This window comes from Pagrus major, chromosome 11, assembly GCF_040436345.1.
Source record: "Pagrus major chromosome 11, Pma_NU_1.0".
NCBI classification, from domain to species: domain Eukaryota; kingdom Metazoa; phylum Chordata; class Actinopteri; order Spariformes; family Sparidae; genus Pagrus; species Pagrus major.
The window spans coordinates 26,279,914-26,306,642 of NC_133225.1; the positions used below are offsets into that span (position 1 = coordinate 26,279,914).

Sequence of the window (26,729 nt, forward strand, 5' to 3'; positions counted from 1 at the left end):
TCAGGAGTCTGACAGTAATTTCTCCTGAGGGAATGAGAATCACAGTGGCATGCAGCAGAGGCAGTGCGGCATCCTGCTCAGAAACATGAAATTGAAACACATGGGAACAACGTGACCGCATATTGTTCAACAGCAGAGATTGTCTCTTTACTTTGGCCAACATTTACCCACTGTTAAATTCAATTTGTGAGTGCCCCCGTACTTCAGCATGATTAAGAACAACTCTACAAACGGCATTAGTCAGACTGAATGATCGAACGGTGAAAAATGCAAAGTCAGAGAGGGCGGATCTGAAGCAATAACCGCGTCAGAGATATATCACTTTCATCAAAGACCGATGAGTAGGGCCGAGTGCAGAAGAAGTTCAGACAGTGACTGGAATATTTGCTCCACGCTCTGATGGAGGGGCCAAAAATTAAGAGGAGACACGTGAAACATGCATCAAAGACATAGTATTGATGATGAATTATCATCGGTTTGTGATTAGTGAATATGTTAACAAAAAACAGGCCCATGCGTTCCTGCTCAGCTTCAGGTTAACTCTCTATAAATCTGCAGCACTGCAACAGGTTTGTAGGGGAGAGAGAAAAAGAATAACAGTAAATTGTTCTGGCAAGCAACAGGAAGACAACGAGAGAGATGAGATGACAGGAATAAAGCGTATACTGGAGCGTGCTGCACAGACAAATCGCTTCATGTTCCCGTCAGAAAGATAATTTTGAAACAATATTGGCTGTGTGTTCTGAGCAGATGTGAAAACAGTGGTTTTGCCTGGGCAGTGATCTGAAGGCTTCGCATTTTCAACAGACACCGCTACCTAGGTGTACAAAATATGAGCGAGCCTTGCTTTAGCTTGTCCTCCCAGGACGCCATCCAACAGTGAGACATGAAATTGACATGATTGAGTGTGTGCATGCTGTCTGAGAAAAGAAGATGGATGAGTGAAACGCAGGTCTGCAGGTGAGAGTGTTTCTATGTGTGGAATTTAGTGCACATTCATATGCATGCCACTATGGGTTAGCTCTGTTGGCACGTCTCCGTTTTGTTTTCCATTGTTTGAACAGAGAATGGTTATACTGTGAATGAGTAAAAGGGTGTGCGGGGGCAGTTTATTTTAAGGTCCGTGTTGAAACGGATGTGGGCATCGTGGCAGCGTGTCGTGTGCGTCAGGGGTCTGGTTCACGCCGGCTTAATCTTGACATGTAAATACAAAACCCAGCCCCTCCGAGCAATGTGAGGCGAAGTGGTGAATGGTTTATAATTTGCTCTGTGTCGCTGAGGCAGACCAACTGACATGAAGGGCCTGAAGTTACAGTAGCACTTGGAGGAATTTCCCAAGGGAAACGTGTGACAAATAACTTGAGTTTGAAATCCTTAATTTAAAACTTCAGCTCTGACTTATTTCCCCTGCTTTTACGCTGACAATAAAATTGGTCTTGTTCAATATTTCATCGCTTACTTCACTCTCGATGTAGCTCCAAGTCACCAGAAGCACAGCTCTGTTTCGCACAGACACACAGCAGCAAAACCCAGAACAGTTTCACCCATGTTCTTTCAACACTGCACTGAGCCCTGCCGTCACTACACGTCTGAATCGTGTGCAGAATTAGATTATTTCAACTAGCATGAGCTCATCGGAAAGTAGACGATGTAAGTAAGTAGTCTGATGTTGGGTTCCTTTGATGCTTTAGTCTAAAATGTCAACTGGGGAAAACGCAATCACGTCAACCTCCTGGTGATAATTACAAGTAGGATATGAGGATTGTTTTGACAGGCTCGCACCTGCGGTCGCACGACACATTTAACTTTTCAGTGACCTGCCCAGGCTACTTTAATGGATACACCAATTCATTAACACATTGTCGTCCAACGGCAAATCACATCTGTATTTTTTGTTTAACTCATGCAAACTCAGTTACTGCTGCAAAGAATGATTATTTTCCATTATTGATCTATTGTCTTTAGTTTCCCCCTCAATTCTCCACATCATTCTGGAAGAGCTCAAATCTCAACTGGGGGTTTGAGCACTCAACCCCAGAGAGCGCTTCACTTCCTCATACACAGGTATAATTCATTTTAGCACCAGCAGTGCTCCCCACAGATATTTTACTTGGGCAGTCCACCCAGGTATATTAACATCCACCCAAGTATGTCTGGCGACCCATGTTAGCGTTTTATGCTTGAATTTGTTTTATCCGTCTGAGAGAACGACGCCATCCGCGATCTAGCTCCTCTCTGGTATTGAATCCCTCCTGTAAACACACTGATTGTGATGCGACCTCCCCTACTGAATGTAGGCCCACTTATGCTGTTGTTTTGTTCAAACTTGACGTTTGGTGCATGTGGTTTTGATCGGCTACATAATTAACAAGCTTCCTCCACACATAGCTCACCTGCTGTTATGACAACAGAAATGTGGGTGCAAAAATACTAAATGCAAGGTTTAGTTTTTTGGGTGACTTTATTGACCTTAGTGCTGACGAAGAAAGCAGATAAAGTTGTTGGTAGAGAGGCTGTTGAGACGGTCGTTGTTTGGTGGCAGCAGAGATTAAACTGCATTCAACCATAACTGCCAGCTGGACTAATAGGAAAGACTGATGGCTGTGGCCTGCAGATTGTAAGAGATCCTTTTTGTCTCTGAACCTCCAGCAACGAGGTTGATGTTGACAGTTTGCGTCTCTCAGGGAGTGTGTTGTTTTTTAAGAGTGAGGACAAAAGGGAGGGGTGAGAGTGAGGAGTCAGAGAGTAACAGAGAGAGAAGAGAGACAGGAAGTAGAGAGTAAGATTATAAGAGCGTGCATAGATTCATCTCAATTAGTCTTGATTGCTTTCTGCTGTGTTTTCAGAGTGCAATAAAATGTAGCAGAAGCAATCATGGCATTACCAGTGACGTATTTGTTTAATGCGAGGTCCACTGCTAGGTAAATAAATTAAATGCTACTGTATCCAGAGTCCAGAGTATTAGAGGTCATTGTTGCATAACCTGCCTTTAAACAACATCAGACCGTGCTGTTTTAACAAAATAAATATGGCCATAATCTTCTGTTTGAGAACTCCCAAAACATCAGCATCTCTTCAGCAATGGATGGTCTGTCTTGCACTCAGGGAGGTTGTGGGTTTATATATTCATTCTCATGAACACTGGAATCAAAGGTTGACGAGGCCGCCCTCCAGACTTGATGACATAACAAGGCCTGAGATGTAGAGGACTGAATGCAATCACTTCTAATCACAGGTTAAACATTACATAAACAACCGGCTCCACAACACAAGGGCAAGGGTGCCCATTCTTTGAATACAATACAAACATCCTTGGATAAGTTATGTTATGTTTAAGGATTTCATCTTGACATATCATTTAATTTAGATGTGTCTCTGGGAGAGAGGTCTCCCCAAAATCTCCTGTGTCAGGCTACTTAACTTTTTGTTTTCATTATAGTGGATCTGATTCAGACAGCAGACAAAAGCTGGACTGAAGGGAGGAATAGAAGAAAAGCATAACATTTTATTAGAAATTAACTTCTAACCCCGAACCTCCAGGCGAAAAAAGAGGGTTTTGTCTCAGCTTATGTGGCGCCCTCTCTGACCTGACAGCGTGACTTTTCTCAGCACCACCGCGCCTGGCCCACTTCCTGTGTCTTCCGCTGCTCGGTCTCACATACCAAACCAGACATTCACACACCCACGGTGACGGCTGAGCGTGACCCGGTCATCAGCAAGGCTGAGAGGAGTTCCTGTTCACAAGTGTGCCGCAGCTGTCTCGCAGGCTGCTGGTTTGGCGGGTTCGCAGTGGGTGAACCCGTGGCCAAAAAGGGGGCAGGGTCCAAGGTGACGGCAGGGCGGAGGGAGAGCTGTCTGGTCTACTCACGGTCTTTACACAACACTTCCTGGTACACATGAGAAGCAAAGTTCTGGCACGTGTTGACCAACCCACACAGGACACTTTGTAATGATGCTAAAACAAGAAAAAACGGACCGGAAATGAGTTGCACCTGCTATTTGGAAACTCATGAATGTAAAGTCAAAATTAGCTTGTTAAAAACAGCAATTTAGCAGGTAACACAACTCACACAAACTAAATATTTTAGTGTAAATTAGAAGCTTGAACACAGCTGTCACACCGTCCAGTCAAACCCAAACCACTGTGTAAAAAGAGTGTTAGCATCAGGGGCTAAAACCTACTGCCAAAAACAAGAACTTAGGGGCATTAGCTAATACCATATATGAGAGTTATAAGTGCTAACCTGTAATTGCATAAATTTATATTTTTTACATGCAAACACGGATACAAATGTGTGTTGCCGAGTTGAGTGCAAGCTAATGTTAGTCTTGTCCATTAGCTCAGTTAGCTACACTACAGTTACACCTAGCAGTTGCGGGTGTAAACAAACCTCTACATGAGAACTATTTCCATCGTTTGATTATTCCTATTTTAACCCTTATATTTTGTGGTTGAGTTGTAGTAAGTTGTAGAAGTAACTCAAAAGTATGAAAAGCTAGGTTAAGATGTTTCTGCAAAGACCTACTTCACTGCTGTGCTCAATGTGTTTTCAATACGAGTACATGTTCATGCCAACAAAAGATAACTAGCAGCAAAGGAATTTACTGCTGCTATCATCATATTACTGGAAATATAAGTTATGTTTCCTGTATTGAAAGCAGGCTAACCTTTATCGATCAGTCAGAGAGATTCTAAATTGTTTTACTGGCCATCTGTATTGTTGAGTGGTCGATTCATGGGAACAGTGATCCTGAATTACAGGTTTTAAATGTAAATGTAATCAGGTTAACCTCAGAAGACCCTATGATTGGTAAGAGATTGAATCACACGGAGGATGGGAGAGGCAGCAGCACTGCCATGTTACGAACGAACACGCCAGACGAGGAGTCAGACAGACAAACAGTGAGAGGAAGGGCAGGTTAAATGTGGTAGGAATGTGACAGACAGTTGGGGAAGGCACGTTGACCCCATCCCACATGCTACTTGGCGGGTTCCAGGTGTCTCACCCTCCTCCCCCGTTCACACGCGGATGTCAAGCCTCCCTGAAGGAAACCAGGTCGGTTCCGTTGTGGAAGTCATATAAGAGAGGGAAGGACAGCGAGGAATCTGCATCTGCAGGCCGTCTAGTCAAAACAAGGCTTCTGTGCTGTCTGGTGTTAGTTTGGGGGCAGCTACGTGAGGCCTGACCAGAGAGGGGCCCGCACGGACATAAACTGCGAGGCCTGAACCTAAATATTACGTCTATAAAAACATGACCTAAATACTGTGTCTGTGGAGTAGGATTTTCCATCTGGACTCCAGACTTGAATTGACACCCAGGCCTTTTACACTTGTTATGACACATTTTAGCACCTTTTAAAGACCATTATTTTCCAGGCTCAGTAAGCTTAACTTACAGTAACTGCTTATATTATAAAGATACAGTAAGCATTAGCTGGCACTTCCAGAAGAGTTAATGGCTATACTTCAAGCCATCAGTGTCTGAGCACTACCAGTAAAAGGTGGCAGGTATGATGATCACTTCATTTCATTATCAATTCAGCTGATAAAGATAAAATCACACATCACCGCTCTGATCACTTGTTTTTAACTCGGGTCTTTTTGCTTCAGTGAAAGAGTGTCAGGAAAGTAAAACGTAACAGTGGAGGATAAAAAATGGATTTTCTTTTTAGGAAATTAAGTTTGCCTTCACTCTACAATGTAGAAACTGCCAGCACACCTGAGCTTCAGGTTATGAAAATGATGAAAAAAGTCACCCAACTGCAGCTACTGGGAGACAGCTTGAATTATATGAAGCAGTTTATCACAGTTTAGCAAAATCACTTCTTGTCAGGGCCGCCGGATTGAGAATTGAGTCTATTCTTGACCAACAATACTGCAAAAACAATAGTGCAAAAACAATAGTGCAAAAGTTTAAAATGCTGTACTTCTCAACAACAAAACAAATTTCTTGTTAAAGCATATCTAGGCCCTCATAAATCTCACCAGAGGAATTCATCTGCTCCAATATTTTTATATCTTTCTCGAGTCTTAAAGTTTAAAGACATAAAACAATGATGTGAGAGAATCTGGCTCTCTGTCATTTCTGATGTTGCGTCACCTTGTTGTTAAGTATGCTGTGAAAATGTCATCGATCCACTGGGTAATGGGACCGTAAATCATATCTATTGAGATGAAGTCAGATGGAGTTGGCACTGTCAGACAGAAATGTGAAGCCATGATCAGAATTTATCAAGTGTTTTCAGCCATGATAAATGCACTTCTACTCTGAGATACTTGAATGACACCTGCCCCCACTTCTACAGATATAACCAGCTATCAAGCAAGACTATTACGACTTGGTAAATCTCTTGCAAAAAAGATATTCTCTCCATAAGTTGTGTCATCAAACAGCTTTGGAGGTGGTGGAGTGCCACAGTGAAGCTTGTGTTTATGCAGATAAGACAGTGAAGTGCAATTTTGGAACTACTTTTGGCTTGAAATTGGGATTGCCCTTTTCCCTGCTCTGACCACAGCCTCTTACAAAAGCAAGCACAAAGAGCAGCTTCTGCGGCTTTAGCTGGTAAAGGCACACATACTGACCTTTTTCAACAACAACAAAAAAAATCACAGAGTTTGAGATAGGTGGACTGGCACTTTAACCGCCCCATCTGAATGTGGAGGAGCAGCAGAGTGACTGTGATTCCTCAGCTGTTCACTCTGTCACAGTGAGTGAACCCAGATATCCTGTGGAGAAAACTCATTTTTGGCCACTTGTGTCCAACATCTCTCCGTTCCAGATACAAGCTCGTGACCACAGAGAGAGTGAAGATGGTAAGCTCTCAGAAAATTACACAGCAGAATTGTAGTCTACCTCCTGATACATTTCCCTTCAAAAATACAAATATTTGTACGCAAATATTTACTAAAACAGATTAATCAATGAGCAATAAAATCATTGTGCTGCCATGACCAGATAGGGACAGGGACAAGGATTCAAAATGATCCGTCACCAGCTTCCCACCAGAGACAACAAATTCCCATTATGTAACATGAGGCTCACACTCGAGGACTGAAGCCCTGATTTTCTACTTGCCAACACTCTTTGGAAGTCGACAACAAAAGGCCCCAAATCAGAGGCGATTCAGCGTTTCATTTTTATTTGTGAACTAGGAACTAGCGAGTAAACAATTACCTGTATCTGTTCAACCAACCAAATTATTAAATTAAAACTATTTACAGAACTTCTTCAGAATGAAGCTTCAGATCAATTTTTTTCATCACAAGAGTAAGTGAACTATTTACAGAACTAATATTATGAACAGTCTGAATGAAAAGACTTCAGTCAGCTTCCAAATAAAGATTTTCCTTCATCACGAATATGAAAATGTACAAATTTTACCTGGGTAATACTCACACTTGCATACAGTATATTATCTGTACCAAATACTCAATTAACCTGAGTATTTGCTCAACCCAAGTGTGAATTATTGAAAGATGCGATTTGAGCGCTCGCCGCAAGCTTGCTCATGCCTCGCAGACACCTGAAAGATATCAAGCAGGCTAAATATCTTGTCGTGTCAGGGACCGGGATGGGTCAGGGACCATTGCAACGAGCTACATTTCACGAGAGCAGACATGAGCTGAGGGACGGTAGCGCTGGGAGCTGTGAATGAGGGACAGAAGAGCACCGGAGCAGCAGCCAGAAATGACATGACAAAATGTCTCAGTAGTAGTTTTGAGATAGACAGATAGACTTGTGTGGGATTCCTCCTGGTGAAAGATCTTGTAGATCTTGCCTCGGTTGCTGATCAGTTATGTTGTGTACAACAATTTCAAGATTTCCTGCTTAAAGACAGAAAGTTGTGAAGTTTGAGCAGTACAGCAATCTGACATTAACTGACTCTAAGAACTGTCCCACTAGTTCAGACTGAGCTGCAATAAAGGAACAACTAAAATTCCCCTGATCCGTGAGTCGACCTCGTGTAGAGACACCTGAATTCCTTTACCTGAGTTGCTGCTGAAAAACTATCAATAAAGTATGTAAGCAAGCAAAAACATGTGGGTTTTGATTGGCACAAGGAGTGCCAGCAGTTCAAAACTTGCATCAGAGCATCTACAGGGAGCGGTGACGACATTCACAAAACAGCCTTCAACAAGTGTAACAATAAAATTGACAGTGAAGTCAGCCATGTCAGGTCTGCAGCGCACTCACTTCCTACCTGCCAGACATCAATACTCGAGGACATTTTTAATTAGAACATTAACAGGCTGCTTCATTCACTCTTCTGAATTTATGGACAAGGTATTCTGACAGTCAAGGTTACCGAATGGGAAGCTTGGCAACATCTTCTACTCTGCAAACACTGATTAAGGTCAGGAGGGTTGACTAAAAAAACATAAATGTTGTAAGCAGGCCAACAAAGTCAACAGTCAGTCATTATGTTCATCCAGAACACATCCAGGTGAGACACTTTTTTTGTGGCTGTCGGATCATCTAGTGGGAGTCTTTAAAGCACAAGGAGTGAATATTTAACACAAACCACTGAACACCTAAATATTGCTGTTGGTACACACTTGAGACTTGGGTTGGATGAAATTTTCTCTCTGACTACTAAGCTTGTGACAACACTGGTAATACTCAATTTACTCAGACTTTATACAATAAAAGATGCTCACTGACTGCTAATGCAAACCAAACATTTCCTAATGCTTCTGCTTCACATTACAATCATTTAACTGGTGAACACACAAGTTGGCTTTCATTTTGAAGGAGGCTAATTTAGAGGAAATTCAATGTGTTCATGAGGACAATATGTCAGGCAGTAGTTTTATTCAGTCTGTGGGAGTAATGGAACGGGAAGGAGCTTTTAGATGAAGAGCTGTAGGCAACAGGCTGCACACCTCAGATAACCAACTCCTTTTCCCTCTTTAACGTTAGCAGGTTCACTATTAGCGTTGGGTTTAAATCCAAAATACAGCCAAACAGGCTTTTGCTTTGACAACAAATGCTCCGCCATCGTCTTGTTGGCCAACTCTCCTTACTCTCACATGTGATAAGCGAAATGTGGCTTGTGTTGCAACTCTGCTGCTGCACATAGTAAACAAATGCAGCAGTTTGTAATTGTAGCGTCCGTCGTACGACTGAGTATTGATTAGAAAAGCAAAATGACACCTGGGGGGGGCAAGTAATGTAATTGGTGTATTTTCGACCACCATGTAACTACGGGATAAGGGTAGACCGATTATTGGGGCCAATATTCAGCTTTTTCTGATTATATATATATATATACTGCTGAATATCGGTCTCAAATATCCTTTTTCAGTCTTCATTCTAATAATCAGTATTGGTCCTGAAAAAGCCATATCAGTCAACCCCTACTCCGGGAACATCAACTACCGCGGCAAGCCTACTTAAGACCCATCTCTAAATACTGGATGGTGCGTGACAGTACATGCAACAGCTGTGAACACTACAGCAGTGAAGTGGTGAGGACCACAGCCAATCAGTTGACATCATTAACAATCATCACCAGTCTGCCTGACCAAAATGTTTAAAACATTTAGAAAGTTGAATTTGACGCAAAGCAAGGCCCACATTTAATATCAGTGTGAAAACTCTAAATGTGCACGATCACATGTGCTTGAAACTGACAATGGGTTAGTCCCTTTGCCCTGTGACCACACAGCACAAAGTGGCTGTGTACAATACCAAAACACTGTAGGCTGTCTAATTAAAAATATAAAAAATGCATCCATGACCCATGGTGCCACAGAAGACATTAAAAGCTCCTAATAGCATTTGAGAAATGTGTTCCTGTCAGCCCTGAGAGACGATTTCTTTTTATCTCAACTCTGAAAAAGCTTTCCATTGTGTGAATAATTTGGTGTCTCATCTTATCACAAAGGAACTACGGCATATAATAACAGCGGTTTTACTTTCAGGCCATTTTTCATTACGTGTCCTAAATGGGTTCGCAATAAGCAAAGAGGTAAAGGTCATCAGACAATGTGCAGCTCTGCATTCAGCTGGGTGAACAATTTCAGCTTATCAAGCTAATGTTTGGTATTATGGAATAATTAACTTGGCTGGCTCCTGGTTGGAGTGTTTTTAGACAATGCTGCAGTCTAGCCTGAATAATCATGCAGCCCATTTAGACAAGCATTTCCCTTAATAATAAAGCTTTTAAGCCACAGCCTAACGGATATGATTCCTGCAACCTTCAAGAAATGTTTAAAAACGTATTCCGTTCCATATTGACTCATGGAGCTGAACGATAATGAACTCTGCAATCATAAGAAGTAAAGTCCTGATCCGGGGAAGGCAGAGGGGAGAATGATCACACTGTGTGAAACATAGTAAATCTCTCCTCTACAAGACGATTAGAGCAGCAGAAGGAAGGGGAACTGATGGATGAGGCCAATAGACCAAAAACAAAATCTCACCACATTTAGAACAGACTAAAGTGATAAACAATAACAAGTGATTCCTCCCAACTCAGATAGCACCACTTTTGGGTTCCCATATCAGTTATCCTGCTGCATTGCACAGCTGCACTCCACAAACCTGCACCCCACAATATCTGATCCAAAGATTTTAAGCACTTCTGCAGAACTTTTGTTGTCCCTTGACAGTCGAAAGGACCTGGAGTCTAAGTCCAACTGACTGCACACATAACCATCCTGGTTAGTGATAAAGTACAGAGAGTTTATGATGTTTTTACTAAATCAAGACTAGACACTTATTAACTTGCCCCTACAGTAAATTAACAACTGCGTGACTTCCTAAAATTACCAGCAATGACAAGGCTTTTCTTCTAGCTGCAACTGCACCCTGCCTCATACATCCTGGCAGTAAATTGGCAGCAACTAATGGAAGACTGAGAGGGCTGAAAATATGTGAATCGAGGCAAAGAAAATGGACAGAGCCCTGGCCAACCGTGCAGTAGGTAGAAAAGCCATTACCCTGATAGTCACTCATTAATCTTTTAGGTTAGAAAACAGACTTGCCCAATTAAAGTCGCCCAGGATGTTTGTTGATTCTTGAAAATAAAGCTTGCTCCTCTTGACTAACACCGAACGGGTAAGGCAGCTTTCAGACGCAGTCTGTTGGTGGCGGAGCCTCATTTACATGCAAGGTTGTTAAAATGTCAGAGGTAATTATGGGATGAAAATCAACCCCCACCATTCAATCACCAGTGAATGGGAGATGGTGATTATTTCAGCACAGCGTGTCTGAAGACTTACCGGCAGGGCCTTCAAACATGACGGTATAATTGTAACTGACCGAGCGAACGCAGGCAGGAAAAACACTCGTCATGACTACAGGAAGTGATTGATCACATAATTGCAGTTCACATCCACCTCCATGAGCAAAACGATTTACTCTCAAGAGGGCTGATAAAAGACGAAAATGTGCTGTTTCCCATTTGCCAGAATGTCTCCGGTCAAAGAAGACGTACCTAATAATTACAGTACCATCTGCTCGTGGGTGAATAATCAGGCAGCGCTCACACACTGTACGTGTCTGCACTGTTTTTGAACTTACAACAACATTATCACATACATTATAATTATCTTGTGATATGTTAAACCTCAAGGTGTTTCGGGCAAGCAGTATGACAGGTGAGAGACGTGCTCCTGCATTACTGATAGCTGCACTCTATCTGTTGCCATGGGAGCTGTAAAAAGTAGTATGGACAGACCTTAAGAAAACTTTTACCACACTGAGAGGTGTTCTCAGAACTATCTTGCATCTCCTGCATCACAAGGAAAAAGGAACACCATTTCAGGTTTTATAGCCATCATAACTGTAATGTTAAAGTGGTAATAGACAACTTCTCATTCTGAAGTAAATACTGATTGCACAGTGTAATGGTTGTAGAAAAAGGACATCATCAGTATAGATTGGTTCCCTGTAAATGTGCTTTCACTTGGCTATTCAGTCGGCTACCGGGCTAGATTTTTCCTGGAAAAAGGACAGTCAAATTACAGCGTGAAGGAAGCGCAACGTTCATTGCGCAACCAAAACAGGAAAAGGAATTTGCTGTCATTATCCTCGGGTAACAGTGGAACAACTGTAATGATTATGGAAACTTCAGCTCCAACAGAAAACAAACCAGAGTGAAAGACAGGGATAGAGACTGAGGTACAACGAGAGTGAAAGGACGGCTATTCACTCGATGGAGAGCGCTCCAGGGTTGTGTCTGTTCCCTTGAAGCGGCCTTTTTCCTCTAGATCAGAAAGTAACAAAACCTGCCTACTTATGCATTTAACTCGGTGTTTAACTCGCTTTGCCTTTTCAAAGCACTGAGATCAGGGTTTTTACGTCAAATTGGGATTCACGGTTAATTTTTGCTCAACTCAAGTGCCAGAATACATTTTTGATTAGTACGTTTCTGCAAAGCCACAGATAAGTTCAAACTGAGTGTTTCTTTATGCTACAACTTTTCAACTCTTTCTCTCTTGCCACAATGCTGTGCTTATGCTCGACTTAAGTTTAAGTTTAAGTACAAAAAACACTTGATTAGGGTTAGGAAAACATCCCGGTTTGGTTTAAAGTACATGTTTTGGTCGGATGGAGATGGTTCGACTTCTGGTGAAATCAAGGAGGTTTCGGTCGCCACAAAAATCACTGGAAACATCCCCAGGTGTCCTTAAACATATCCACTGGTGCGACTCAAACTGCGGCCGTCTACAACGCCACCTCCTGATGTGAAAGTCAACTAATAAGCTTATAATGTGAACCTGACATGCCACATTTGCGACACATGTCAACCTGGACGCATCTGTGGTTTGCAGAAACGTTAACTGCCAACATTATATCCTGGCGACTGGGCCGTTTTTGCTTTGGAGAGTAGCCAGGCTGCTAGCGGTAGCCATGTTGCAATGCTAGGAGAGTTGAGAAGTTGTCTGTTTCTGCTTTAAAGAACGTGACGCATTGTGCTGCATTCAATCTGCGTTGTGAGAAACGGATCGAGTGTGGTCACGGCCATTGTTCTTCAGTTACAGCCAGAAAAAAAGGCACAAATGAAACAGGAACATGGTGCAGAGTATGATGACCATTATCAACAGCAAAATTACTGTTTCTCCTCAATCCCTTCAAACTTCTAACTGAAAGCAATTGAGGAACAAAAGCCTTTATTCCTTTTCTTAATAAGAAAACTTGATTTTGTCGTTTTATCAAGGGGAACACAAACTTACACAATAACAATGAAATCACTTTGAGACAATAAATGCTCATGCATTCACTGGGATCCAGCTGTGCTTTTAACATGTCCTGTTTTTGCAAACATATTATTTACGCTCTTGCAACTTCAGGCGGTGCCAATCTCTCATTCATCCCAGCCGACAACTCCCACGAGCAGAAAACGGGGCGAGAAACCAAACCTCTGCTATCTCTGTATGAAATATGAAAAATTCCACAATTTGAATGTGAGAGTGCGCACATGTGCATGCAAATGTAACTTGCAAGCGCGCTCGGCATAAATGAAACGTGGTGGCTGAAGGTGGCAGCTCCGAGCTTTTCAATCAATAACCCTGCTGCCAGTGAGGCTGGGGGACCATTAGCACCAGTGAGCCAAGTAAAGTGATGTGATGTGAAATGACAGGGGCTTTCACAGAAGCCGTCCTACCCTTTCCCTCATTGTCATTCTCTCTCTCTCTCTCTCACACACACACAAACACGCACACACGCACACACACACACACACACACACACACACACAGAGCTACCCTACATTGCAGCTACCCTCACTAGGCAACCCAATACACTCATGCTGTTGTTTTGTTTCCTAAAAATGGCTTGATGCATACATTTCAGCAGCCATGAAGCTCCTCGCTTCCTAAAATATATGTCTTTAATCTTTAGGTCATGATCCTAATCATTCAGTTGCTGTCTGAGTTATGAAGTAAGACCTTCTAGGATGCTTTGAACGCAACTCATGGATTACATTGACAGCCTACATACGTTATGAAGTGAGAACTGACAATAAATCGTGCAGAAGTTACCAAGAAAACTGCACTGAATGGACTCTGAACTCATTTTCAAACTGTCACCTAAATGCGAAAATCTCGTGCATAAAAAAATGCATTGTCGTCTCTGAAATGGGCGTTGCCTCATACCTAATCACCATATCTCTTTGTATAGGCTGGTTGCACAATATGGTTAGTGTGTGATCCCCATATGGCACATACAGCTCTCACAGATGCAGGCCTCCTGCAGAGTGAATCATTCACAAACTTAACTTTCACCCGTTTTCTGCAGAAGGTTTCATTTGTCAGCACACAGCTGCAGTGGACATTAATTGAGCTGATGTTAAATAACAAAGACTTCCAGGAGGAAACTGTTGCTTTTTACAATGAACATAATTGATGTTTGTGTTTAAATCCCTGCTGGTGATCACCTACAGGCTGTCACATGGATCAGCGCCTCCATATTTACCATTAAAGCGTGCGTACCTGCGCATAATTGCATGCTAAGTGAGCACAACAGGCAAATAAGAAGGGGGAGGACGCCTTCCTCTCCACTTCCACATCAAACTTTTTATTTCTCCTATCGAACATATGCCGCCACTGTCCTACCTCTCTCCTCCTGCTCTCTGCCCCGGGTCTGGTGATGAGCGCCGTGTCACCGCACACCACGGCCGCGTCCTCCACGAACACGCAGTCCGGGAGCGACTCGTCCGCGGGGAGCTCGACCACCTCCAGCCCGAGCCTCGTCCGCAGGACCTCGACGTACGCCTCGTGCTCCCTCTGCGCCTTGGACAGGTCCACCTCCGCCTGGGTGATCCGGAGCGCTTCTCCGGCCAGGGACGCCGGGACTCCCCGGACGACGGCGTGGGTGTAATGACCAAAACCTGCCATTAAACCAGCCATGTTTTGCTTTCCCTTCACTTGGTACGCTCAAATCTGGAGGAAAAAAAAGGACTGAAAAACACCCTGACAGACAAACTCAGCGAATGAATGAGAGAGAGTGCTATCAGTTAACCCGACGGTGCCCGGCTTTACTTACTTGTTCCCTGTTAGTTTGTTGGGTTTGTATTCTTTATTTACAGTAGCCTGCTACACACAGTGTCAGTCAGCCCCGCTCCAGTCTCCAGGCGAGCGACGGCGCTTCGGTGACGCGCACCGACCATCACGTGTACCCGACGAGTCTGTCAGCCTGTCAGCGAGGCGTTCAGCCCAACAAGTGACAGTCCGAGGCACACCGAACCTGTGGCTCAATCAATTTCACACTGGATCAGCACCGCAGAGCCTGCGAGTCAAAACTCTTTTCATGCTTGAAAAAGTGTCTTTGAGGAAGAAAAATCTACAGAATATTAAATTCTCCATATTCCTATGGTCACTTATAGGATCAATCAGACCTGAGATCAGTATTTCACAAGCACAAATGCAACAAAAACAAAAAACAGTGTCTGCATTATGTAGTTTTGGAGTTTTCAGAAAAGAAAGATCTTAACTGACTGATAAACAAACGAAATAAAAAAAACTCCCTTCATATTCATGACTGAATAAACTGAATAAACAAACTGACCTTTAAAGGTGCTATCTGTAAGAAAAGTTGATTTTTAAGTCTCATTCCCAACTTGTCAAAAACTTTGACGACGCTTTAGGTTTGCAGGACGAGTCGGCTGCCATCCCAGCGTCAGTTTTTGACCTTTAAAGGTGCTTTTCTTACAAATAGCACCTTTTAAAGGACAATGCAATTTCATACCGTTTTACTTTGTTTATATGTGGCGGACCCTGCCACCTTTCTAGCTTCAAAAAGTGTTCTGGGGACGTTATTTTCCTCTGAGAACAACTTGTTTATTGGGAATAATAAAAAATTCTGAGTTCGTATTATTACCTCATTAAAAGAGTTTGGATTTCTTTACAAGCCTACATAGTGCCCCTTTAAACTGAAAATCTGATGGTCCAAACAAGCAGTTTGAAGATGTCACAGAGGGCTCTAGGAGCATCATTTACGCCGTTTTCTGTCAGATCAAACTATTAGTCGATTAATCATGATAATATTGGTCGGTTGCAGCCCCAGAATTATGATGTCTGTTGTTGGACCACTGTAATATTCCTCCACACAATTAAGCTGCATAATAATGAGATTTACATGATGCTTTTTAGAGTCAGCATACTTTAAGTTGCTGGAATCTGCAACACATTAAAATGACTGATATCAAGAACATAAGAAAGCAGAGTTAGGGGTTGTGCTGGATGGATGGATGGATGGATGGATGGATGGATGGATGGATGGATGGATGGATGGATGGATGGATGGATGGATCTACATCAAACTTTAGTGCCTGCAAAAAGGCAGCAAAAAACTGATAGACACTTCCTAGACTGTAACAATAAGTAGATAGTAATGTATATATAGGTAATGGAAAAACAAATGTTTCCCAGAGTAAAAGGAGTGAGACTTTTCCCTAAAAATGAGAGAAATGGATGACATTCACTGCAAACAACAAGGATGTTGTTATATCTAAAATCTGCATGAAGCCAAGGACATAAAGACAGTTGAAAAATGATTCCCATGCTCTCATTGATGTATTTGTTTAAATACATTTCAACTTTTAGACATAAAAAGCGACAAAGAGAGGCTATAAGAACACATCTGTATTCTTGAATCTGAGAATTTGGAGACATATGTAACTGCTTCACTCTTGGCAGACTTTATGAAATAATGTACACAAACATCGAGGGGAAGGAATATATATCAAGGAGGATCTCTGCAGTGAGAGAAGAGTGTGAAAGGAAGAGCAGTGTTAGTGTGTGTGTGTATGGGAGGGGTGTTATATTCCCTATGGTGCCATCTAAGGAAGGTTCTGGGCCCGGTAAAGCTGTCTGAATGGATGGAATGTTTCTTCAGACGTCCCAGAAGCACATTCTTCCACCGCGGGACCTCGGTTTGTCTTTTCTTGTTCCAAATTCACTCAATTATCCCCGACTGCTCTAAACATTCCAGGACATTCCAGGAGCCCCACATTCCTTTTTCCACTCCAGCCAGGATCACCACCTACCACCACCAGCACCACCCTCCTCTAACACTAACACCTGCCCCCACCCAGATTTCTTCTTTTTTCTCTTTCCATCATTCCTCATCATGGATGGACGTGGCCCAAGAAAAGACCCTCTCTTTCTCTTCTCGCTCCATGCCGAGGAATTTGGGTTACTTTAGATGAAGGAAAGCCCTCATATTTTAAGCACACCTGGCTGGTACATTGTGCAGTTATAAAAAAAAAAAGTGAGTGAAAGCAGACACGATCCTCCAGCTGCGGATGAAGCGGCACCGAAAGCAGCACCTCTTATTTGTCTGCTGTGATTGGACTCATGATGAGATCCTCGGCGTCACAGACATGGTTGATTACACAGGTGCACAGAGCATATTTAACTCTAAGCGGTTTGGCACATTCATGAATCTAATTACCACAGAAAATAAAGACACCAGATGAAATGATAAAATTGCCATTTCTCATTGAAAGTATTGTATCATGGGGGATTTTTTTCAAAGGTACAGTTGGGACTGATACAAGATCATTTAGAGGAAAGGATGCAGTGACATTTATCATCATGCACTATTGTTCACAACTAAAAGTGAGGGCCTTGGAGCCTTAAAGAGGCCTCCTGGGAAATGCCTTGTAGTTAAAGGAACACTTCACTCAAAAATTCAAATTCAAATTGAAAGTTCAGTCATTATCTACTCACCCACATGCCGATGGAAAATCGGGTGAAGTCTTGTAGTCCACAAAACATTTCTGGGGCTTCACAGCAACACAGTGCTGCAGCATTCTCCTCAACAACTGAAGAAGAGTAGTATCAAGTATTTTCAAGTCCAAGACACGTCACCAGTCGTTGGTGTCCAACGTGAGCTCCATGTCGTTTTTGATTTTATGAGTCAAGTCTCAAGTTATCAAATGTATGACTTCATTCTGACTAAGTCCAAGTCATGTCACTCGAATCCACGCCCTTTGCTATTGGGTAAGTCCTTTTTCACATCAAATCCAACATATGCCGTCATGCTGCTGAAAATTCTTGCTACTGCACCAAATTTTTACAAATCCCACTGAAAATGGTTCCACTACTTACTTCTATTTGTGAAAAGTTTGGTTTACTGACTGTTTTTCAGTAAGAATGGGTTGGCTATGACTGACAGGCTGTAAGGAAATCAAGTACTGAGGATTAACACATTGCTGATTTTGGTCTTTTCACAGGATTTTTTGACAATATGAAAAATATAAATCATCTCCGTCATCCTTGTCCTTTAAGTACTCATTCATATCGTACCAAGTATCTGAAAGTAGAGGGAAGCAGGTTGAGGGAAACCGAGCCTATGAATAAAAAGCTAATTAAAACACTAAATCACTCCATAACTCCTGGAATGCACTGAGCTCCACAGATTGATAATACTGTGCGAGAGTATCAGAGAGAGAATTTCCCCCTGAACGTATCTTTGCTATAATCAATTTAGACAGAAATGGCAGACATGTTTCCACACAATTACAGCAGGTAATTACATTTTTTGGCAGGGGAGGTACCTCTTTTGTCATTTTTCCAACAGACCTGTAGATTCATCAGTCTTTTATGGTAAGGGAGTCATATGTGAATAATAATGAACCTATTTCAGTAAGATTACTATGCTGTCTAACTCTGCTGCTTCGCATCACATTTCAAAAGCTTAAGCCGTGTTACACCGCATCTAAAAACAGGCTCTGTTTCATGGCAAAATGTGATATTGTGAGCAACGATCACAGCCTATAACTTTTCAGCGGTCAGCAAAGTTTACTGCTTGTCTTGCTTTCTTACCCTGAAGCCTGTCAAGTTCACACATCAACAGCTGATTGAGTTAATCTCTAATATATCAAGTTTAATACTAGGGAGAGACTTCGACAAGTCTGCTACACAGTTAGCTTCTCCACTTTCCTTTTTTACCTCCACAGTTGAAGCTCTTCGCATATTCAATGAAAGATGTGCGTGACAAGTACGAGGGGATACACAGCGTGAGTGTCTTTTAAAGTAGTCAGGAATGCAATATGAGGCAGATTATTTGCTTGTTTTTGCCAACATAAAAATAAATTTGCTTGCATAGGAACTACTTGTTCTAGTGGCATGTTAAGTAGAAGATTATATTTACTGCACCTTCCTGAAATGTGACGCTGGAGCAAAGTGTTGCCATACAAATGTTTGGACAACACAGTTTGCTGCACAAGTACAAGAACAACACGTCCTCCTTCATCTTGTGAGCCATATCCATGCTGAGAGCTAGCTTCAATCCTATTGAACTATTGAACAAACCCACAGTGAAAGTTTATGTCTAAAATAATCTGAACATCACTGAAGACACAAACAGAAGTCATACTATATCCATGCATGTAAAGAGACTGAGGTGGATTTCTGGCCAAGTATGTCATAATTATCTGGAATTAAATAAAAGTAAAAAAGCACAGACTCCCTCAAGGTAATCTTCGGGGGGAGATTAAATAATGAGGGATGTGAAGAAACAACTAGATTGTGAAAAGTCATTCTCCCTCAAGGCCTTTTTTCATTTAATTACATCAAGATAACAAAGACAAAATGGCCGAACACAAGCTTGGGCCGCACTTTCTTTCACTTTTAAAGAATCAGTAAAACCTGCTGACAAAAGTTACTTAAGCAGATCCTGTAATAAAGATATTTCTGCTTTATCACATCCATATTTTTTCAGAACTGGATTCAGTATTTTAATCTTTGGCCTCATCTCTGCCCCCGTTCACATGAAAATGACCAATAACTCAGCAGACTTCCTGTTGCTCCGTGAGGCTGACAGAGAAAGGAAGTGTTGCTAGTACAAACTGCATAGCAGTTATGACATGTATCTTGAATATACTACAATGGAATCTGTTGTTTAAACATGCACGGCCGTCCTGCTCTGTTCCATCTGTCACTTAGACATAAATGGGGAGGCTGAGGGCCACTCACCACAGACTTCCTGAGGGCCGCTGTCTCTTCCACTGCTAGAGCTCCTGGTGGGATCTGACAATGGGTTTCCATTACACTGAGTCACAACACAACACACAAACTTTGGTGAAGAGTAATATCACTAAAGCGTCCCTGCTGGAGGCTGTGGAGCCGCTCACATAAACATGCAACAGATGAGCATGTGGTGAGCATGATCCAACGATAATTTCTGTAGAAGAGAGAGACCCCCCTCCTCATTTCTGTGACGCAAACAAGAGTGTATACTGTACGTGTGTGTATGTGTGTGTGTGATGGAGGTGTTCAGACATCCTCAGTGGAAAGTATTATGCCAGAGCAATTGCAAAACAGAGACACATGTCCAACTTTTTGGAATATTTCCTGAACAATTAAGGAATGAAGACTACTGTAATGTTATTCTCCATTGACGTACAATGACACCACTGTTTCCTATCGCTGTGACACATGGACGGAAGCACACATGGAGCCATACACAGGTATGGAGACTCACATTCACTATGCACATACACACTCCAGAGACTTTAGGTAAACACAGCGGAGAGCTGTCAAACAACACATAAGACCTGAGACATGAGAGGCATTATAAAGGGATATTACAGCAATTTAGTATTGCACTTATTCCACAAATTTAGGAGATTTGGAAGAAGCGATCCAGTCTGGATTGCTAGCTGCATGGCTAACTGAGCTAACGGCAGCTACAGTTAGCAGCATTTAGCCGTTACTCTAGAGATATGCTGCCCCCTAGTTGATTTGAGTATAGTGCCCAATTCTTAGATATTGCACCTTTGATCAAAGACTTGTAGTGCCTAGTATGGGTCAAGCTTGAAAAATAGAGTACATGATCCTTCATTTCCCATGATGCAACCAATAGCATGTATTGTTGAATAGTTAAAGGTGCAGTGTGTGAGAATTGGCCACCTGTCAAATTCAAAACAAATAGGGGGCAGCATAGCACTAGAGTCACCGTTAACCGCTGCTAACTGTAGCTGCTGTTAGCTAGTTAGCTCAGTTATCAGTGCAGCTAGCAGTCTGGACTGGGAACCTGGAGCACCAGTGATGTGTTGATGTTTTTATACCACAAGCAAAGGAGCTTTGGACCAAGACAGGCCAGGGCTAGGTGGTTAGCATGCTAAATTCAGTAGATGTCATAATGTTTACAACAAATAAACAATTTAATGTTTAATTCCAGCCCAAACCAAGATAATGACATGATCAGGGTCATTTCTCAAGCGTCCTCCAGACATTTTACAGCTGTTCTCACAGGCTGAGTTGTACTCAGCAAGATGAGCAAACAGATGATGATGAGTAAAATCAATGCAGTGCCCCTTTAAAATCTCCTATTTGACACTTACAGGCAAATGGAAACACACATTAGCACAATACAGCTGGGAATACACACGAGAAAGCATTGCACATGTGCTCACACAGACACACCCCCTGTCCAAACGCGGCAGGCTGCGCACACCTCCAGTCCAAACCCTCACAGACACACGCTGTACGGATCTGATCACAGTGTAATCACATACCTATCACATTTGAAGTACGCAGTGATTACTGACATGGACAAATAAAAACAATATCACTCATAACCTAAGCCCAGACAGTCCAGAAACAGTTTCTGTCCACATCGGAAATCTCAAGCAGGAGGTAAAAAACTTTTTCCTGGAGAAAAGGATCCTTTAAGAAAACAATCTAGCTGCTGTGACTCGTATTCATACACCGAGAGTACGATGCTGATTCAGAGTTCTGCATTTAAAAGCTGATTCAACCCATCAAAGTCAGAAGTCTGAAGAATAAAGTGAAAAGACAAAAGAAGACTCACCGGAGAGGCTCTCCAGCCGCGCTGTTCAGAGCTGCTGTCTCATGTTGAAACTGCACACGAGCTTAGAGCGGAGACAGGAGTGAAATGTCCGATCCTTAAAAACATAAATAAACCCTGTGCACTCATGCAAAATGTCCTCTTTGGTATCAGCTATCAGTTCATGGCAGGAGGCTAATATCAATGTCTTTACGCTGCGTCTTTACGCACTTCGGTTCCATCTTAAGTTTTCATCAATCGGAATCATTTGAAAACTTCGGTGAAAGGGACTTATTGAGACCCTGATGTTTAAAAAAATAGAAACAAAGACCAAGTATTTGTCTCCCCCCACCAACTCCACAACATCCCTTGTGGAAAATTGGATCACTTTACCTACAACGGGACCAACTTCCCCCCCGAAACGTGATGGACAGATTGCGTGAAAAGTCAAATTGCCTCAAGGAATGAAAGCAGAGGAATTTCCCTGCATGAAGAACATATTTAACAAGCCTTTAAGCTGTCAGGAATGCTTTGTGGTCTGCTGGCCAAAGGCAGAGAGAAATATGTTAATAATGTAGGCTACTGCCATACCAAATATGGCAATATTGTTACGTCTGAGCTCTGGTGCGCATCTGGAAACGCTTAGCTCCCCTGAATAAAGGCACTGGAAAGCCAGAAATAGACGCTGTTAAACGTATTTCTGCCCACACCTTTAGACTCACAGAGAGAAACCTACAGCTATTTTAAACGTGGCGGCTGCAACACGCTGTAAAAGTGTATTTAACAAATTGCTTTAATCAGCAAAATCATCACTGACACGAAATAAAACCGGAATCAGCTCATTATAACCTGAAACGACTTTGGAACATATCTTTAGGCTACTCTCTGGCCTGTTTTATTACACTTAAATCACAAGATAACGGATGCACGATGCACTGATGACAATAAGTTATAAAATACCAAACTATCTCTTTCACTCATTTGTGTTTAAAGTGTTAAAGAGGAGGAAAATCACCCCAGAAAAGTCCAAATAAAGCCCCCAAACTGCGCTACTTCTTCAGAAAAGTCCTCTGAACTTGGGTTGATAGATGTGAGAAGCGAGCAGAGGAAGAAAAATGAAAGGGGGGATAAACAAGAAGGGAAAAATGTGAGACGGAAAAGTGTGTTCAGATGGGATCCAGGGGGGAAAAATCCATTTGAGAGAAGAAAAAAAGAGAAAGGTTTAGACAGGGTGGAGCTTAGGTCTTGGATGGAAAATGCGCCGAGAAACATTCCTGGCATAGTTTGGGAACAGTTCAGCAAGCAGCCCGAAAGACGTCAGCTTCCCACTACGGTATAAAAGTGCGGAGGTGGCCGGACCTCAGCAGACTGCAACCGCTTTACCGAGAGCTTCATCTACTCTAAAAGGAGCCTCTAACACTTAGAGACTACCAGCAAACAAATCAAGAGACAGACGACTGAGAGAGGGAATATCTAAGGACTCCTCTGAAGACTGACTATATCTACTTTTCATACAACTGGGAACAGGATTCCTCTTGAGAACGCTGAAGAAATTTATCCAAGATGCTGATGCTTACTGTTGTCGTTACCTTCCTTGGAAGCCTTAACTTGGTGAGTCTCTCTTTCAATCTAAGAAACGTTTCAGCCGGTATAATGATCTGTTTTTAGCCAAGGAGAGGGACACGAGCACATGTTTCTTTAGACAGGATGAACTATTGAGAAAGTTCTGGGATAATCTGTGTGGCATGGCTTCAAAAGTGTCAGTCTTTAATAGAGGATTATGTTGTCGGCTGTACAGGTCCTCTCCTCCTCCTCCTCCTGCCCCTCCGTGTGTGAGGAGTGTCCGCAGGAGATGCCCAAGTGCGCACCCGGCGTGAGCGTCGCCCTGGACGGCTGCGGCTGCTGCAAAGTTTGCGCCAGGCAGCTGAACGAGGACTGCAGCCTGACCGAGCCTTGTGACCACACTAAAGGGCTGGAGTGTAACTTTGGGGCCAGCTTTGCTGCTGCTACTACTCGTGGCATCTGCCGAGGTATGTATCAAAAGACCATCCAGCTCCAGATGTGCATGCTTCTGATAGTCTCAAGTGGTTTTTCTCTTTAAATGAGGGCGTTTATTCATGAGAATGGGAACCTGTGTGATTTCAGCACTGTGGAATGCAGATAGAAGGAAACTTAGACTAAACCTCAAAGTACAGACAGCCCACTGTGGAGGGAAAAAGACTCCTCAGGCAGCCTGAAGAATTTCACAGTTTAACTGATCCTTACCTGGCAGCCATGTGACGTCTTCAGCAGACGTCTCCGAGCAGAGCAGGAAAGAATAACATTCCTTTCCTCCTGTTTTTTTCTTCGCTGCAGCCAAGTCAGAGGGCAGACCCTGCGAGTACAACAGCAGGATCTACCAGAACGGAGAGAGCTTCCAGCCCAACTGTAAACACCAGTGCACATGCATCGACGGGGCGGTGGGATGTGTCCCGCTGTGCCCCCAGGAGCTCTCCCTGCCCAACCTGGGCTGTGCCAACCCCAGACTGGTCAAAGTGGCAGGCCAGTGCTGCGAAGAGTGGGTGTGCGATGAAGGCAAGCAGACAGACATCCTGGAGAAGATCTTTGGCAAAGACATGCTGACTGACGAGCTGGAAAGAGACCTCACCAACAGGAACGAGCTCATCACTATTGTCAAGGGAGGACTCAAGTCTCTACCTGGTAAGAAAGCCTTTCAACCTGGAAATTCTTTGTTTTCTTCTGGATAAATATGCGGAGGATTATGAGATGCTAATGTTTGTTTTCTTCTTTCATTCACAGCATTCAGAGCGCAGCCTGAAGTCCACATGTTTGACAGCCAGAAGTGCATCGTCCAAACCACACCCTGGTCCCAGTGCTCCAAGAGCTGTGGAACAGGCATCTCCACCAGAGTCACCAACAACAACAGCGAGTGCAAGCTGGTCAAAGAGACACGAATCTGTGAAGTGCGGCCATGCACCCAGTCACCTTACTCCAGTCTGAAGGTAAGCTTGAGCCACCACCACTGAAAGCAATGGAAGCATGCATGATACTGAAAATGCATCACTTCTGGATCTGAGGGCACAACTAATCTCCATCTCCATCTTGTTTATTCTTCTGCAGAAAGGAAAGAAGTGCAGCAGAACCAAGAAGTCCAGCCAGCCGGTGAAGTTCACCTACGCCGGCTGCTCCAGCCTGAAGAAGTACAGGCCCAAGTACTGCGGCGCCTGCGTGGACGGCCGCTGCTGCAGCCCCCACGACACCAGAACCATCCGCGTCAAGTTCCGCTGCGAGGACGGCGAGACCTTCAACAAGAACATCATGATGATCGAGTCCTGCAAGTGCACCTACAACTGTCCCCATGCCAACGAAGCCTCCTACCCCTTCTACCGCCTCTCCAACGACATCCACAAGTTCAGAGACTGATTGGTGAAGAACGTCCAAAAACCCCTCAGCAACAGAAAGAGATCATCCGCAGTACTGGCGGCCAATGGCGGTCCAGATGAAACACAGGGGTGTAAATAGACTACCAATCAACTACCAGCTTCTTGTTGTAACTAGATTCCCAAGGAATTGTGGGCTTACATCATGAGGACTTAATGAAGTGCACTGTTTGCTGTGACTACATCAGCATTCTTATCTATGAACTGCTTCATATTAATGGAGCCTGTGAAGTAGCTTCGTTATGGAGCAAGATGTAATTAATATTTGTACATTTATGTTAGTCGCTGATATCAATTCACTGTGTATATTTTGATCCTTTACATCAGACATGACACAGACTGTAGACTTGTGTGTGTATATGTAGATATGCACATGCGCAACTTCAATTAGCATACCATCCTGTATCTTAAGAACAAGACACCGAAATGTAACCTCTGGACTTGTTTGACAAGTGTGATGGTTTCATTCCTTCCTGACGTGGGCATTATTGTTCATGTTTTGTGGCAGCTATTGAACTCCCTTGGTGAAAAAAAAGAGACAAAGCGAAACATGTCAAAGGATGAATGATGAATGTTTTTATTATTGTTATTAATATTATTTATCGAAAAATGTAGCTACTTTATTTGGATATTATGTGTCATACTGGAATAAATTGTAAAATGATTTAATTTTATATGCTACAAATAAAACTGATTTATTTATGAAAGATGACACCGCCTGAGTTCAGTCTGTTCAAACTTCTCTGCAGGACGAACGCTCACATGCACGGGGGCTGGGGGGGAGGATATGTAAAGTCACTATATCCAGAGAAAATCCTCCTGTTATATCATTGTGTAGACCCAACAGATTCTCAGACAGACACTGAGCGAGGTCAGTCTGTTCTTATATAACACAACCTTGGAGGCTCCCACTCCTGACTTTCTGTGCTTTGGAATGCCATTCTGCAGCGAGCTAGCTTGCTTTCATTTGATCTGGCTAAGCCATACACTTGACTGATTCTGAGAGGGGGGAAAAAAAGATTAAGTCCACGAGTAGCAATGAGTATGGGAGTATGCCAAGAATCTTAAGTGCTGCTCTGAATGGGCTGGGATTAGACACCATGCAAGAAGGACAATGACTATTATTGTATACAATGGGCTGTATACAAAGCATGCATTCCCCGGGAAGCTTTTTTTCACGCAGCCGAATAGCACGACCAAACTGACCTAATTCATTAGCAGTTGCCTTTAAAAGTGAATTAGTTGCATTGGCCTCTGTTGGCTCTTAAACTGCAGGGGTCTGCTAAACAGTTGTAAACAGCCCTGCAGAAGGAGGGAGGGCTTAAGCCTCCCTTTCCAGCTTTCAGTTTAACAGGCATTAAGAAATACTATTATGAGGGAGAAACAGGCGAAGGACAGGAAACAGGGGTAACATAGCTGCTTCTGTGGTCATAGAAACTTCAAGTTCAGTTTTACAGCTACTCAAACAGCTACTGTCACAAACACCATTCGACTCCAGCTCTGGTGTCTTCATAATTTATGTTTACCTGAGGCTCCGATTGGT

At 42.9% G+C, this 26,729-nt stretch overlaps 2 protein-coding genes across 2 annotated transcripts in view; one reads left to right on the forward strand and one right to left on the reverse strand.

Moving 5' to 3' along the window:
* Window positions 1-15,127, reverse strand: part of ddah1 (dimethylarginine dimethylaminohydrolase 1) — an 84,263-nt gene extending 69,136 nt beyond the window's left edge. The window contains exons 1-2 of the mRNA XM_073477196.1: window positions 14,994-15,127; window positions 14,564-14,890 (exon numbers count right to left, since the gene is read on the reverse strand). Coding sequence (XP_073333297.1) covers window positions 14,564-14,857 — 294 coding nt within the window. The 5' untranslated portion in view covers window positions 14,858-14,890; window positions 14,994-15,127. The remainder of the gene's footprint in view (window positions 1-14,563; window positions 14,891-14,993) is intronic.
* Window positions 15,128-23,065: 7,938 nt separating this feature from the next.
* On the forward strand, window positions 23,066-25,898 carry ccn1 (cellular communication network factor 1). The gene is made up of 5 exons (XM_073477318.1): window positions 23,066-23,357; window positions 23,545-23,776; window positions 24,102-24,446; window positions 24,546-24,748; window positions 24,867-25,898. The coding sequence occupies exons 1-5, from the start codon at window positions 23,310-23,312 to the stop codon at window positions 25,167-25,169; spliced, it is 1,131 nt and encodes a 376-aa protein (XP_073333419.1). The 5' UTR covers window positions 23,066-23,309; the 3' UTR covers window positions 25,170-25,898.
* Window positions 25,899-26,729: the final 831 nt, after the last annotated feature.